The sequence below is a fragment of the Paramisgurnus dabryanus genome, chromosome 14, assembly GCF_030506205.2.
Source record: "Paramisgurnus dabryanus chromosome 14, PD_genome_1.1, whole genome shotgun sequence".
Taxonomy (NCBI): domain Eukaryota; kingdom Metazoa; phylum Chordata; class Actinopteri; order Cypriniformes; family Cobitidae; genus Paramisgurnus; species Paramisgurnus dabryanus.
The window spans coordinates 24972202-24988236 of record NC_133350.1 but is presented as its reverse complement, the minus strand read 5'-3'; the positions used below and the strand labels follow the sequence as shown (position 1 = coordinate 24988236).

Here is a 16035-nt window from a genome sequence, read left to right as displayed (position 1 = left end):
TGTCCTTCGCAATGAAAGAAAGGGTAGAAAAAGAACTGAAATGCCTGGAAAAAGATGGTGTCATCAGCCCTGTGAATTACAGTGAGTGGGCTGCTCCAGTGGTCCAGTGGAAATCAAGTGGGACGGTGGACTCCACTTGTGCGGCGACTATAAGGTAACATGAACATGACTACAAACACTGAAACATACCCACTACCACGCATTGAAGAGGTTTTGGCAGCATTGTCTGGGGGAAAAATATTTTCCAAAATTGACCTGGCAACCGCTTACCAAAAAGTCCTTCTAGATGACAAGACAAATAAGTATACAACTGTGAACGCACATAAAGGACTGTTTGTGTACAATCGACTTTGCTTTGGCATTAATTCTGCTTTTTTTGTCATCAATTTTTTTTATTTATTTATGGAAATTTATCCAAACTATATACAACAGATGCCATGATTACTGCCACACAAAGTGTGTACATGTAACGTCCAGAAATAGACAAATGTACGGGTTAAGTAGTACAGAGATGAAAATCGTATAAAACAATATAGAGTAGGAAATTAAGATCAAAGCCCTTACAGTCATTAAAAATGGTATCAGCGTTTCAATTTGTCCAATTGGATTTCTGTCATTTCTTCCCAGCTTCCGATAGTCCGATCCTTTGCACCATTGAGTTTGGCCGTGGTGCGTTCTAATAGAACAATGTCTCTGAAGAAAGATAGCCAGATGTAGTTTGGAGAGATGTGTCACAGGGTGACTATATAGGGCGGAACCAAAAGCGGCGGAGATTGGTTCCGCCTGAATATGGTTTCCGCCCGGACCGCATTTTTAAAACACCCTTTTACTTCCTGGTTTCTGGGGCAACGCAATCAGGGCTTCAGGAGCAACAGGTGTGTGGATTGGAAAGTGGAAATCTGTGATTGGAGGATGCAGGAAGAAAAGACATATAAATAGATCCAGAGAAACACAGATTTGGTGTGGTTGAGAAGAGAGAAGATTTCCGGTTTGTCCGTGTTGTGTTCTGTCGGTGCTGTGCTGTGCTGTGCTGTGCTGTGCTGTGTTGTGCTGTGTTGTGCTGTTGTGCTGTGGCTACTGCGGAGGAATTAGAGCTGGATGGACAGAGTGAAGGGAGATCGCTAAGCGAATCGCCAAGACGGCTAAGTTGAAGACGGTTGCGGTTTTCAATGCGGATAGCCGGAAGCCACATTAAGTGTGAGTAAAACGAATTCTGCCAAACGGAAACGACTAAGTAAACGTGTTACCTGATTCTGTGTTGTGAGTAGCCACGTAGCATTACGGCCCCACTGGAGAGAGAGAAACGTGGGCGAGCCGGGAAATCTATACTGGAAACAGAAGATATACGTGAGTAGTCTTCAGCCTGTGACACGCGCACACACATAGACGGAGGACGAATGTCAAACAACGCTTTGGGAAGATGCATAATAAACAGTCGCTCCACATAAAGTGAAAATTACGTTGTTTTTAGTCCTTTATGCACCAAATGTATTTTAATGGACTACAGAATGAGACACAGTAGCGCAACTCTCTCTCAAGTTTATACATCAAGAGTTCTGAACTTTGAAGGGCATAGGGAAAATCACGTTTGATTTGAGTTTGACCGGACACATTCAACAGCATGTGCGTCTGTAAGTACAGAAAACCGCCTTTTTGTGGTTAAATTTTTTACAATAACTTAAGTGTTAACATTTGCAAGCCTTTGAAACACATGCAAATACCGTAAAACTTCAAATAATAGCAGAGTCCGAAATAGACGCTTGTCTCTTTTGGAGGCCTGGTGTGACGACAGGTTTGGGTAAATAAACGCCTGTCTCAAATAAAGGCCTGGTCTGTTTTTTAGTTTCGGGTTGTATTTAATCTTCTAAAACCCGTCGGATCATCTGTTTAAGCCAGTTCTATGGTGCAGATTGCACACGCTAAAGTTTGGATTACCGGTAGATGTCACGTGACAGACGCAGTCGTTCCGTTACTCATCACTATGACAACACAACAAGGTTCGTCGTCAGGATTGAAGTGATGATGACAGTAGCGGAGTGGCAATCAGGAGAGTCTGGACTTTTCCTGGTGGGCCGGGCTGATAATAGCTGGGCTTTCAGTCTTTTGTCATGCATGCACTCCTGCCACACATTGTATTTTCTCACGCAGAAACACTATTTATCATATATTTAATATGCTGCAGCGCCCAAAATGTATCTGGCCACACTGCTCTCTCTATCAAGCCCGTCTCCCCTGGAGTTCTAGTCGAGCGAGCCAATCCAAAAAAATGAAAGAGGCTACACAATAGCCAATCAGAAAATAGCACTGTTGTATCAGGGTAAGATTTCACGCAACAACCAATAAAAAAGCATATCCTCGTTTGCTTTTATTTATGCTGCCAATAATTTAAGACTGTTATTCTTACACAAACTAATTTGTTAAACATTCAAATTATAAATAAAACATAATATGTGGTAACCTCCTGCTTTCATGCTGGAACAATTAAATTAAAAGCCTGTCTCTTATAGACGCCTGTCTCTTTTAGACGCCTGGTGTGACGATTGGTTTGGGAAAATAAAAGCCGGGGCTATTATTTGAGGTTTTACGGTAATCAACTTTCACCCTATTTAAATTTGCGTATTAATCCGTGAATCGCATGCGAGCCAAACCGTGGGTCGTGATCTGAACGGAATGGATCACGGATCAACTGCAATCCGTTACACCACTAATTAGTATTAAAACAAACATTTTGGGATACTTGGTAGCCTACAATATTTACCTCTTATAATTGAGCATTAGAGACTTGGGCTTGAGTAGGCCACTTTCTGGTGGCAAGCTTCTCATTTCTCAGATGAGTCAACAACTACCGGAAGTGAACTTCCCCGAGTCATATTGCACAGAAATCTTGTCAAAGAACGGGAAAAATTATGGTATAGACCCTTTTACAGCCCACGTCACTGTGACGTCACCGCTCTAGCTGGAGGCAAAAAATAAGTAGGAACTCATAGCCGGCGCGCTAAAAGTTTGAGTTTTTGACTTTAAAATGTCATCTTGTTGTGTTTTTGGCTGCAAGATTAGAAGGAACAGCACTTTTGGTTCAAAAATAAAGTTTTACCGGATCCCGGCAGACATTTCTACACAGAAATCAAGAAGACATTTGTGGTTGAATGCAATACGGCGTACAGACTAGACGGAGACGATCATAAATAATACTCGTGTTTGCAGTGCACACTTCATATCAGGTAAAATAATCTATGCATATGTACTGTTGTGTTGGTTTTATCTAGTACAAATCAGCAAGTTTCTGTTTTATAGGTGAAAAGTCGCCAACCGCGCTATTTAGCTTAAATGTTAAACAAACATACAGCAATAGATGTGTATGCCATCGTTTGAATAGTCTCTTAAAAAAATCCACAATGCTAATCATAGTTAGCCCAGTGATAGTTTACTTAAGACAGTAAGCCTAGACAAAATGACCCAAATCCACCTGAAAGTAATTCATATGTTGTCTATGAAATATCTAAAACCTGGTTAAAATCGCAAGAGTTAATTTACAAAAATAACGTTACCTGTCACGGTCCCGCAGAATCAGTGACTGTACATATTCGGGCTGATCCGAAACTTCTTCTGCATCCATGTTTAATAAATCACTCCTAAAACGTGCTAGTTTAAGCTTGTCAACATAGCCTCTGCGGCTCTTTCTGCCTCCAGCTAAGCCCCGCCCACACAAATACGTCACAATGTTTACCAACTGTAAAAGGGTCTATTAACCGGTTACCATTATTTTCAATAAACGCTTCTGTTCCGGAACATATATTTTTGGAAAGTTTCTGGTTTCGTTTCTGTTCCTTGCAAAACATCAAAAGTTTCCGGTTTTCATTCCGTGAACCGGTTCAAAGCCTTGTATCCAACAGACAGGTCCGGTGTCGTACCGGGTGCAGGAAGAGTTAACTGACCAAGTGTATATAGGCATCCAGAGATCAGTTGCGACTTCGATACCCTTAGGATGTTTTAAACCCAGAGTCAAATTTAATACTATTAATATGTGCATTAAGGTTGTCCCTGAAGGCTTGCCGTTGTTTAGCTAGTGTGTCTTCTGCGCATGTCATAACAAAAGTTGAGACTGTAGTCCCTCATCTTGAGTTTGTGTGTTACGCCCAGACCTCACTTTAGGGGTGGTTTCCCGGGATTAGTGCATGACAATCCCCCGATTTATATAACCCAGCACTACTAAAAACATTACTTGTGTGCATTTTGAGTCAAAACAAATGGCACTGATGTATTAATATTATGTCAGTTTAAGTTGTTCAGTTTGGACAGCCCTTATTTTAGTCTAGGACTAGTCTAATCCCTGTCCAGGAAACCGCCCCATAGAGCTGAAAAACAAGTAAGTACACCCCAGTTGTAGTTCTTAAAAAGTGATTTCTGTTAAAGAAAATATCCCACTTTGCAGTGAACTTAAACGCTGTAACTTTGCCAATACACTTACTAAAGTTTAAAAAGTGAAAAATCATAATATAACTGTCACATGCATAGAAATGGTTAAAAGAAAGAAAAAGAAACACAATGACGGTAACACCAACATAGATGTAACCTTGTTAGATATAACGAGAATGACTCATTCTGCATGTGGCAGTTCTCATTAAACATCATCTCGGCAAAATTATCTGTTCATGTTAGTGAGTGCTTGAATTGTTTGTCATCTCTAAACTAACTTAGTCCTTTTTCTTTGGTTTATCTAATTTACATTAGATTCAGAACCCTATTTGGAGTTTAGAGAGAGAAAAATGTAATTAGTCCAATACATGACAATGGTTAACCCAAATAGAAACAAGTGTTTAAATAAAAAAAATTAACAGTCCTAATGTTAGTAGCTACTGTATCCAGACACGAATGTACTTAATTGAAGTCTACACGTGAAAATAATGTGCAAACATTTAACATATCAGTACAAGGTAAGAACATTCATTGCAGCTTACCTTCATTTGGTGATATTGCACAAGATATAATAAAATATGGGTTTTTTTGAAACCGACTTCGTTTCGCTACTGACTAACTTACAGTAACGTGACCGTTAGAATTATTTATGGCATGGGATAAATTTAGAGCGTCCATAATCTTGACAAAATAATTTGTAAAATGTTTTGACGAAAAGAAACAAAATAAAAATGTTATTGAGCAAGTACGTTAAAATCACGGACTCGTAACCCACCACGGTACACGGTTTACAACGACCAGATCGAGATCTTGCGGCGTTGCGCAGACTAACAGGACTATGACATCGAAGTACCGCCAGAGCGAATGGTTTTTATTCGTTCTCGCGATACTTTGGCGTTATATGCTTATCGGTCTGCGCAGTTCCACATGAAGGCGAACACGCCTAGCAACCAAGCGCTCAGTGACTTTTATCGTAGCAAGTGCTTTCCCACAATCCATTACTCCCGGAAGTACCAGGCGGGTGAGGAATCCACCCATTAATGCCAGGAGATCATGGATCGCTGCTGAATTTTAAGCAAATACGATTAAAACAAAGGCTTGGCATTGGTATGACCACCATACTAGATTCACATTATTTATAAAATGCTTGCAATATTGCGATGTGTGCTGTAAGTTAGACCTGTTGTTTCTTTTTATTCATAGTATATAACAGTCAGCTGATTTTTGCAATACACTCATCCAGTGGTCAAAGCCAGGTTTTTCGGTATCTTAGTGTTTTGATAGTGTGTTTGGCTGTCAGTATTGGGTTTCGGGTATATTGTTTCCCCCACAACCGGATAAATGCATGAAACGTAATGTAATTAGACGTATTTAACTGTCAGTGTTACCGCAAATGTTCTATCCCAATATGGAATTTTGTAGTAAAATTATGTTCCAGGGCTTTGTTTATTTCAGAAATGATTGATTTTTGAAATGAGGTTGTGTTGTATTTTATTCTAGCCTGCCTATTAAATAAAAGAAGATGGGAGGTTGGAGTGCATTTGTGTCCTGTGTGTGGATGATTCTTCTGCTGGCTCTGCTTGGAGATTCTCTGGCATCTGCACCTGAGTTTGATCCATATAAGGTTCTTGGAGTATCCAGACATGCAAGTCAGGCTGAAATCAAAAAGGTTTACAAGAGGCTTGCAAGGGAATGGTGAGTAACGTTTTAAAGAGTAACAGAAAAAAGGTGTATAAATATTTCCATTGTTAGTGTCCATTATTAAAAAAGCGAGTTTGCTGTGTATTTACATTAATATTTATGTTTATTCAGTCAGCAAACATTTTATCCAAAGTAATTTAAAAAACATTATATGTATAAAAGTGCATACAATTAATTGTCTTCTATCTGTTCCACTGTGTTGTTCTTTTGTTTCCTAATTTAGTCATATACTTTGTTATACTAGAGATTGTCATAGGCCTACTCTCTCATTAACAGAAGTATTTAAAAGGCTGTGTGGTCTAAATGAAAAAGGAAATAATTGTTTTATCTGTAGGCATCCAGACAAGAACAAAAATCCAGGAGCGGAGGATATGTTTATCAAGATCACCAAATCTTACGAAGTAAGAGTTGCAATATTATCAACACCTCATAAAGTCAGGGCTCCAGACTAACTTTTTTTACTAGGAGCACAGTGGCCCCCAACTGAAAATTTTAGGGGCGCAACCAGAAAATTTAGGGGCACACACCGTAAATCAACATGCAAACCAAATATTCACATTTCTACTAAGTAATACACTGTATTACTAATAAATACTTTGATGATAGATGCAGAAAGTACAATGTGCTGTTTTAAATTCAGTGTCACATCACAAAAAAGGTCAAATTTACTGAATGTAAAATTCAGTGGCACACTCTCAAATTTTGGTGGCAGTCTGGAGCCCTGAAAGTACTGATTGTTTTTCTCCAAGTATGTTTTTCAATTGAAGAGATTTTTTTTTTTTAATACATTTAACTTTTAGGAGAATCTCTTATAATCTACATAACTATATTATCAGTGGTGTTTAAAGACCTTACATAATGAACTGTATTGTTTTAATTACCATAGAATGAGCCGTTTTATCTACATACACGGCGGGTCTCCTTACATGGAAGTCGCCATCGGGTTTGTACAGTATCCCTAAATCGACATACTGCTCTACAGAGCGTGTTTCATCATAACGTTGGCCGTTTCTCAATCCGAAGGGTGCAGCCTGTGGAAGTCGCGTATGTAGGCGGTATACATAATCAAGCCTGGTTGATTTCAGTTAACTGAGCATTACATTGGCAAGTCATAACAATTTACGATTAACTAAAAATAAAATCAACTTTATAATTGTTCATATTCTAACAATAAGACGTATGCAGCCTAGAAATGCAACCTCTGGAGGCTTCAGCGTTCGGTTTGAGAAACGGCAAACATAGGGATGAAACGCGCTCTGTAGAGCAGTTTGTCCATTTAAGGCTACTGTAGTAACATGCTGGCAACTTCCATATGGAAGAAGACCGTGGTGTATGTAGATAAAAACTGCTTATTCTAACGTAATAAAAACAATACAGTTCATTATGAGGTTCATTGTAATTCGTAATCTCGCCACTAGATGTCGCTAAAAATACACATTACAACTTTAAGTCAGTGCCGATGGTCCTGTGGTTCACCAGTGTGCTCACACCACGACCCAATCTCGATTCCAGTCTCTAAGGTCCTTTGCTGATCCCACTTCCCTATCTCCACCTAACACTTTCCTCTCTGCTCTGCACTATCCTGTCTAAATAAAGACATGAAAAGTCCCAAAAAACATATTTAAAAAAATAATAATGGGTCAATGACGTGACGTTAATTATTTTGTGTCCGTATGGATAAAATAAATGTAAAAGGGTAAAAATTTTAACATAAATTAGCAGATTACTTGCATACATTCTCTTTTTTGAGGACCAAGTCTAAAATTTCAGTTTTTTTTTTTTCATTTAAAAAAAAAATATTTGGAGGATAATTGCAAAATGTCAATGTGGTGTAACTGGTCTGTGTCAATTGGTGTAACTAGTAATTTTTTTATTAAAATATAAATCACAATGTATTCATAAAAAATTGTGGAATAAAATATAATCATCTAGTTTAGTGTAATATGATTTTTTTTACAAACATTTTGAAATCATTTGTCAAAGATTATTTAGAAAACAGAGCTCTTTTTAGCATATGTCAAGACAAATATTACAAAAACGCATTAAAATTTACATTTAGAAATACATTTACGCTTGCATGCCATCAAGGTGGATAAGACATTTAATATTTCTCATTCTTTGGCGCAATTGGCGGTTACACCATTTGACATTTTCAGGTCCATTCAGTCTTAACTTTTATAAAAACGTTGCAAATGTAATTTTTTGTTGCATAAAATTAAGTCAAATACACTGTGCATTGAAACAACCTGATGCATGCTTTTAAAACAAGTTTTTTTATATATTAATAATTTTTTATCTTGCCAAACCATTTTTGTCACTGACCCAAATACATTAAAAAAAATAAAATCTGTAATGTATAGCATGTTTTTAAAATGTAGGTGTTATAAATTGGCTTACTTTTTAGTATATGTGTAATGGCTTTATTATAATTTAAGATGCATATAAACCCCTATGGTGTGAAGAGTTAGTTGAGCCATTTGGTTTTTTTAAAGGTTTAAAAGTGTTGTTTTGGGTTTTTGTTTATAGTGAGAGTGAACTGTGACTTCTCAAGCTTTTAAAGGACACAAAAGCATCAGTTAATAACTCCACATGACTTGTGTGCCATACTGTATGTTTCGAATATCCTGAAGGCATACAAACAGGTTCAGTGAAAAACAAATTAAAACGTAATCCATTATTTAATGAAAGTCTTGACTTGTGCATCATTGTTGACAGTTAAGGACTGATGTGTAACAACTGAAACAATTGCGATATCCACAACAGAAGAGTAGAGGAGTGTACTGTATTATGTGCTTAATCTCTTGTGTTGAGAGAAGAGGCACAGGTCAGGACTTTTATTTTTACAAATCTTGGTTCTGAAAAACAAAGCAAGCAATGGGGGTTTGAACAGCATGAGAAACTCAAATTTTCATTCATTTTCACTTTTTTTTCATAAAATTTTCCTGACTAAACCTATTAGTAAGTACTGCGTAGTCAACTGTGCTATTTTCCACAGATCCTGTCTAATGAGGAGAGAAGGGCAAACTACGACCGCTTCGGTCAAATGGATGACAATCAAAACTTCGCCCAAGCACCGCAGGGCTTCAGGCACTTTCACAACAGTTTCTACTTCGATGAATCGTTCTTTAACTTTCCTCGGACGAGTCGAGATTTTACAGACAGCAAGCACCTCCTTCGCTACAACCAATACATGAATGAAGTTGTGCCAGATAGTTTCAAGAGACCTTACCTGATCAAGATCACCTCAGAATGGTGCTTCACCTGCATTCACATCGAGCCTATTTGGAAGGACACTGTGCAAGATCTAGAGCCACTAGGTGTGTTATGAGAATGATCATTTATCTGCCAAAATAACTTGCAGTGCATTACAAAGTAATACTTTTTCATTGGTATGTGTTTCATTTCATTGCGAATGCAATGCTTTACCAGTTGAGCTACAGGAACGCCAGACCCCAGTGAGATACATTATCTGCTGCTTTTAGATGGTTTCAGCAGAAACTACATAAACAAATGTATTTTTTATGTCTGTGAATGTTGATTTGCGTTTAAATCTGCATGTCAGAGATCTGAAACATAACTTCTTGTTGCAATGGCACGCACGTCCTCACTACGGCACGCCCCTCTGCCTAATGTTCAGAATGATTTCCGTTAACGTTACGACAATGTTACTAGGTCCTGTTTACGGGAACATTTACGGGACATGTTGGCGTTTACACAGACGACTCTTTGCCAATTTTACGGACATTTTCTGGGACCAAAGTGCTGTGTGAATGGGTTTATACAGGTTAGCTGCACAGGAGCATGTGTGGTAGAGCATTGCATTAGCAGGGCAAAAGGTTACGAATGGAGGAAGCATGCATACTGATAAAAACTGTAAGGCACTGTAGCTTTGAATAAAAGTCTGAAAACGCATAAATGTAAAAAAAATTAAATGAAGTATAATGAAACGGCAGTATACACTAAAATCTTGTGTTGTTGTTTGGTTTAGGGGTTGGTATTGGTGTAGTAGACATTGGATATGAGAGACAGCTGGCCAATCATCTTGGAGCCCACCGCACGCCTTCAATTCTAGGTGTAATAAATGGCAAAGTCACTTTCTTCCAATACGCTGTGGCCAGGGAATACTTGAAACAGTTTGTGGAAAGCCTACTACCCCAGAAGCTGGTAGAGAAGGTGAGATTGTATCCGTCTCACCAGGAAAGAAATACTAGTTGGATTATGTGACATAAACAGTGCAAATACCTGTTACTTTTTAATCCCTTGTCCCTTTTAGTTGACTGATAGCAACTACGTGGAGTTTTTAAATGCCTGGCATGAAGAGAATAAACCAAGTGTGTTGATGTTTGATGTAGCTTCTACTGTTCCCTTTTTATACAAGGTGAGGTACTTTTTATTTTCCTGTTCTAATAATTTTCATTTAGATATATTTGCTATTATTTATTTCATGGCCTCGCATGCCCTTTGTTTGCAGCTCACCGCCTTTGCATATAAAGACTATGTGAGGTTCGGCTATGTAGATATGGGCCTGACTGAGACCTCCCAGGTGATACAGAGGTTTAACATTAACACGTATGCACCCACCATGCTCCTCTTCAAAGAGAACACAGAGAAACCTGCAGACGTCATTCAGGTATAGTCCAGGTCTGAATGTTCACCGATAGTTTCGGTTTTGATAAAAGTGTCTAAACCATATTTTCATCCTTAGGCTCGAGGAATGAAGAAACAGATCATTGATGAGTTTGTGTCCAACAATCGGTTCCTGCTCGTGCCGCGATTGGTTAATCAGAAACTCTTTGATGAGCTGTGTCCAGTTAAACAGTTCCACCGGCGCAGGAAGTAAGAACCGCACCTTTCTTAAACTCTGAGAACAGGCATAACTAGGCTATTTAACACACATAACACACAAATGTTTTACTGTATATAACAAAAGTTTGTCATTTTTAATGTTCCCCGCCATTGACGAGTTTTTAGGACATTTAGCTATTATCCACTAGGTGGCGATAACTTTTGTGAAACTCAAAAAAAAAAATGCTGGCGGGGAATGAGTTAAAAATGAAGTCATGTTGGTGTCCAGCTCTCATCTTTGTCTCTGATTGACAGATACTGTGTTCTTCTCATCACTGGAGAAGGAGAGCAGTTCGTATCGGTGAACGAGGCTTTCTTCAACTTCGCTTCTTCTAACACTAAAGACGTTTTGAGGTTTGCTTATGTTTATCAAAAACAACAGCAGCCTCTGTGTGACGCACTGCTCAAAAGAGACGACACAACACCTCCACAGGTTAGAGACACAGCAGGTTATAAACCAAGTGGACTATATCTCTCTGTGTTTGGTCAAATCAATCATTGACTCGGTTAATCGATGATTTCAGGTTATTATCTTGGAGAGGCGGAGCTCTACAGGGAGGGCGATGTATCGGACCGTGACCGGCGGATGGAACGGAAGTGATGACGATAAGCTCCGCCTCCACGAGCAGCTTGATATTCTGCAGAGAGATCCTTCCTACCTTACCCATGATGCAATGCTTCCTGAACTGAATAATGAGTTTGCTTCTGTAAGTAACTCAGACAATGTTTTTCTCAGGACTGGTATTTTTAAGTATTTTACCACGGACAGGAAGTTCAAATTTTGTACTTAAAATAGAAATCTAATGCTGCGCACACACCCTGCGTAAGTTCCATGCTTTAGATTACTCGCTGAAATTAACTTTGCGTCATGCAATTTTTCCGGTCGAGTTGAATATTTTCAACTTGCACAGAAGAAAAGTTTGAGGCGAATAGCACGTATTCGCAGCAATCATGTGTCTTTGCATTGTATTTGTATGTAATCTACTTGCGCAAATAGTTAATTCGCTTCTGGTGTGTACGCAGCATTATGGAATAAAAGTCTTTTTTATTTTATAACATATTTTTGGTATTTTGGTACATGTTTTATGATTATTCATTCAAAAAATATTTTGAATAATTGGATTGTATTAATATTAAAAACATTTATTATGTAATACAAAATGCAAATCATTAAATGATATATTTTCTTATTCTTTTGCAGATGTTTCTAATTCGGTGGATGAACACAGCATATGATTTTCTCGCCCAGTTTTATTATGATCTTCTCTATTCAAACTGGTGAGCAGTTTTGGGGACAGGTGCTTTATTGAAAGTACTAAAATGAATTGCTCGTATACCATAAATGATAAGTGAAACCATCATTAAAACCAGAATCATTGAATTCTCTACAGTTCCCATCTTCATTAGTTTTTCTATTGGTCATTTTAACATATATTTGGTGGAATGGTCATGTAATTACTGTACAGCTTTTTAAAGGATATTTTGCAGAAAAATGAAAATTCTGACATCATTTACTCACCCTCACATTGTTTCAAACTTGTCTACATTTTTTTTAATTCTTCTGAATACAAATTAAGATATTTTGAAGAATGTTTGTAACCAAGCAGATCTGGGGCACCATTGACTTCCATAGTATTATTTCTTTCCTGATTTTTATTTATTTTTCGCTAAACACAAATTAAGTTTTTTTTCGTACAAATAATTTTTGCTAAACACAAATTAAGATATTTTGAATTTTTTTTTGTAACCAAACAGGTCTGGGGCACTATTGATTTCCATTGTTATATTTTTTCCTTAGTATTGTTTATTTTCGATGAACACAAAAAAGGTTTCCTGTTTGAACACAAATTCAAACATTTTTCAAAATATCTTTAACCAAACAGATCTGAGGCACCATTGATTTCCATTGTATTCTTTGTTTTCTTAGTATGATTTATTTTTGCTGAACACAAATTAAGTTTTCTTTAGTAAAATTAATTTCACTGAACACAAATTCAAACATTTTTCAAAATATCTTTAACCAAACAGATCTGAGGCACCATTGATTTCCATTGTATTCTTTGTTTTCTTAGTATGATTTATTTTTGCTGAACACAAATTAAGTTTTCTTTAGTAAAATTAATTTCACTGAACACAAATTCAAACATTTTTCAAAATATATTTTGCCAAACATATCTAAGGCACCATTGATTTCCATTGTATTCTTTGTTTTCTTAGTATATTTTATTTTTGCTGAACACAAATTAAGTTTCCTTTAGTATAATTCCTTTTCACTGAACACAAATTCAAACATTTTTCAAAATATCTTTAACCAAACAGATCTGAGGCACCATTGATTTCCATTGTATCCTTTGTTTTCTTAGTATGATTTATTTTTGCTGAACACAAATTAAGTTTCCTTTAGTATAATTCCTTTTCACTGAACACAAATTCAAACATTTTTCAAAATATCTTTAACCAAACAGATCTGAGGCACCATTGATTTCCATTGTATCCTTTGTTTTCTTAGTATAATTTATTTTTGCTGAACACAAATTAAGTTTCCTTTAGTATCATTCTTTTTCACTGAACACAAATTCAAAAACATTTTTCAAAATATCTTTTACCAAACATATCTAAGGCACCATTGATTTCCATTGTATTCTTTGGTTTCTTTATATAATTTATTTTTGCTGAACACAAATTCATTTTTTTTTCTTTAAACAGATCTGGGGCACCATTGATTTCCATTTGTATTATTTTTCTCTTTAGTAGTATTCATTTTCTTGTTATAATACATTTTTGCTTAACATAAATTAAGATATTTTGAAAAATGTTTGTAACCAAACAGATCTCGGGCACCATTGTCTTTCATAGTAGTATTTTTTTCCTTATTTAAAGGAAATGTTTGGAAGAACATGAGGGTGAGATAATGATGAAAGAATTAAAATTTTTTGTTGAAATATCCCTTTAAGGCATATGCTGTAAATAAAATCTAATCTTTTTTTGTGATACATTATGTAAGAACACATATTTGTTTTGTTTCTAGGCGTGAAATGATGCCTGTGTTATCTCTGATCTTCTCGGCTCTTTTCATCTTATTTGGGACTGTCATCATTCAGGCCTTCAGGTAGGACTTTGTGTTCTTTCTAAAAGTTTGTGCCTATCAGATGAGTTGTAGCTTTTGTAAGATAGATATGGGTTGCATATGCTTATATCTTTGCTTTTTAACCGACAGTGACTCTGGCGAAGACAAACCAGCCAAACAAAAGCCCACTGAATCACCAAAGACAGCAAAGGACTCTCCAGGAACAGAAAGCGCTTCCAGGTTAACACACTGGTTGTATGTCAGAAAAAATTGAGACCATTGTCATTTATTGACAGAAGTAGACTGTGAAATATTATAGTTTTTGCAAGGGTTATTTGTTTGTTGGTCCAGTCGCTAGCAGTTCCTGTTTTTCTTCTGCAGTCGTCCACCCAAGAAGAACTTTGTTGAAGTGACCGAGTTAACAGATGTTACATACATAAGTAACCTGGTCAGGTTAAAGCCTGGTCACATCAACGTGGTGTTGATCCTCACCGATTCTTCGAAACAAGTGCTACTTAGGAAGTTCGCCAAAGAGGTCTACTCGTTCTCAGGGTGAGGAATGTGTTTGAGGAAAAAGTTCCTTTTTTCTGGAGATCTGCCTTGCTTGCATGAATTTACAACTATAGCTCTATTCACAGGTCTCAAACGCTCCACTACTCTTTCCTAAACTTGGACAAACACAGCCAGTGGATGGATTTGCTCATGGAGTCGTCTCCTGACGCCCGTCCACCAGACTGCTCGGATGAAGAAGAAGACGCCGTCCCCTACAAACAAGACTACACCGGCCACGTGCTTGCTCTCAACGGCCACAAGAAATACTTCTGCATGTTTAGACCCGTGTTCACAGGGGAAGAAGCCGAACACAGCAGGTCATCCGACGAAGACGGGCAGAGCAAAGGCTCTCGGTCGCGGTCAAGTTCCCGGCAGAAGACCAAGACTCTGGAGATCCACCACAAACTGGACAGACTGGGTTTGTGGATGGAGAGGCTTATGGAGGGAACTCTTCCTAGGCATTATGTTCCAGCCTGGCCTTGTCTGGACAACATCACGCCATAGAAATATAGTCGGAGCACTATGGCCATCCAGGCGAAGATGACGTGAAAGACTTGCTGTGTTACTTTTAACAAAACTAAGTTATTCTGTTAAAAGCACTGTAGAGTTTTGTTTTATTTGGAGCACCATGTGCTTATCGGCTGCTTTAGAGACAAAACCAGTTTGTGTTAGTTTAGCTGTTTCTTGACTGTATGGATGCTTTTCTGAATACCCGATAAAGCCATTCTGTGTAGCTATGGAAGCAGATCATATTCAGGTTTTTATTTTTTATGCCTTTTCCACTCGAAGTCACAGATAAAGTGGGTGAATGGTTTAGTCGACCAGCTGACCAGCTCTATTTCCCCCTTTCTTCGTATGCAAAATCTCAAACTAAACCGTGCATGAACAGGTTACTAATAACTTTTGAAAACTTGATATTTCTAAATACATCTTACTGCCACGTGCATGTGCAGCCTTTGTTTTTAACCATTTGTTTAATGTTTTTTTGCACTTTTGACTGCTGCTTTTTCTATTTAACATAAGAGTCTTTTATTCACAACCTATACGGTAGTGATCTTCATAACGTTTATTGATATATAATAAAGGTACTAACCGCATCTGAAATATCATTACCAATGAATCGTGTTAAGAATGTTGTCTCTAGGTGTAATTTTCTTTTGAGAAAATGACTATTTATTTATGTTGCACTGTTTGTGGTTGATTTATATATTATGTGCATTAATGAATAATAATAAAGTTTGTACTGTAGCAACATCTGTCCAGTCAAATGTATGATGATCAATCTTGTATTTATTCAAAAGACAATATTTATATTATGTAAAATGATTAATTTACAATACATACAACCTTCTTAAAAATGATAGTTTGCCCAAAAATGAAAATATAGACATTATTTACTTGCCCTTAAGTTGTTTCAAACCAAGCGGATCTGGGGCACCATTGACTTACATAGT

The 16035-nt window shown here is 37.3% G+C and overlaps 1 protein-coding gene across 1 annotated transcript; it reads left to right on the top strand.

Moving 5' to 3' along the window:
* The first annotated feature begins 5419 nt into the window (after positions 1-5419).
* Positions 5420-15835, top strand: dnajc16l (DnaJ (Hsp40) homolog, subfamily C, member 16 like). The gene is made up of 15 exons (XM_065241744.2): positions 5420-5523; positions 5917-6111; positions 6452-6518; positions 9113-9434; positions 10106-10290; positions 10391-10495; positions 10589-10747; positions 10823-10953; positions 11218-11395; positions 11487-11669; positions 12164-12240; positions 13991-14071; positions 14180-14269; positions 14411-14581; positions 14668-15835. The coding sequence occupies exons 2-15, from the start codon at positions 5939-5941 to the stop codon at positions 15083-15085; spliced, it is 2340 nt and encodes a 779-aa protein (XP_065097816.1). The 5' UTR covers positions 5420-5523; positions 5917-5938; the 3' UTR covers positions 15086-15835.
* Positions 15836-16035: the final 200 nt, after the last annotated feature.

Bases quoted from the DNA above. Each gene is read 5' to 3' on its own strand.
- dnajc16l (XM_065241744.2), top strand. From the start codon at position 5,939: ATGGGAGGTTGGAGTGCATTTGTGTCCTGTGTGTGGATGATTCTTCTG. The intron at 10,748-10,822 runs GTATAGTCCAGG...TTTCATCCTTAG, and splicing joins AACCTGCAGACGTCATTCAG to GCTCGAGGAATGAAGAAACA. The intron at 14,072-14,179 runs GTAGGACTTTGT...TTTAACCGACAG, and splicing joins GTCATCATTCAGGCCTTCAG to TGACTCTGGCGAAGACAAAC.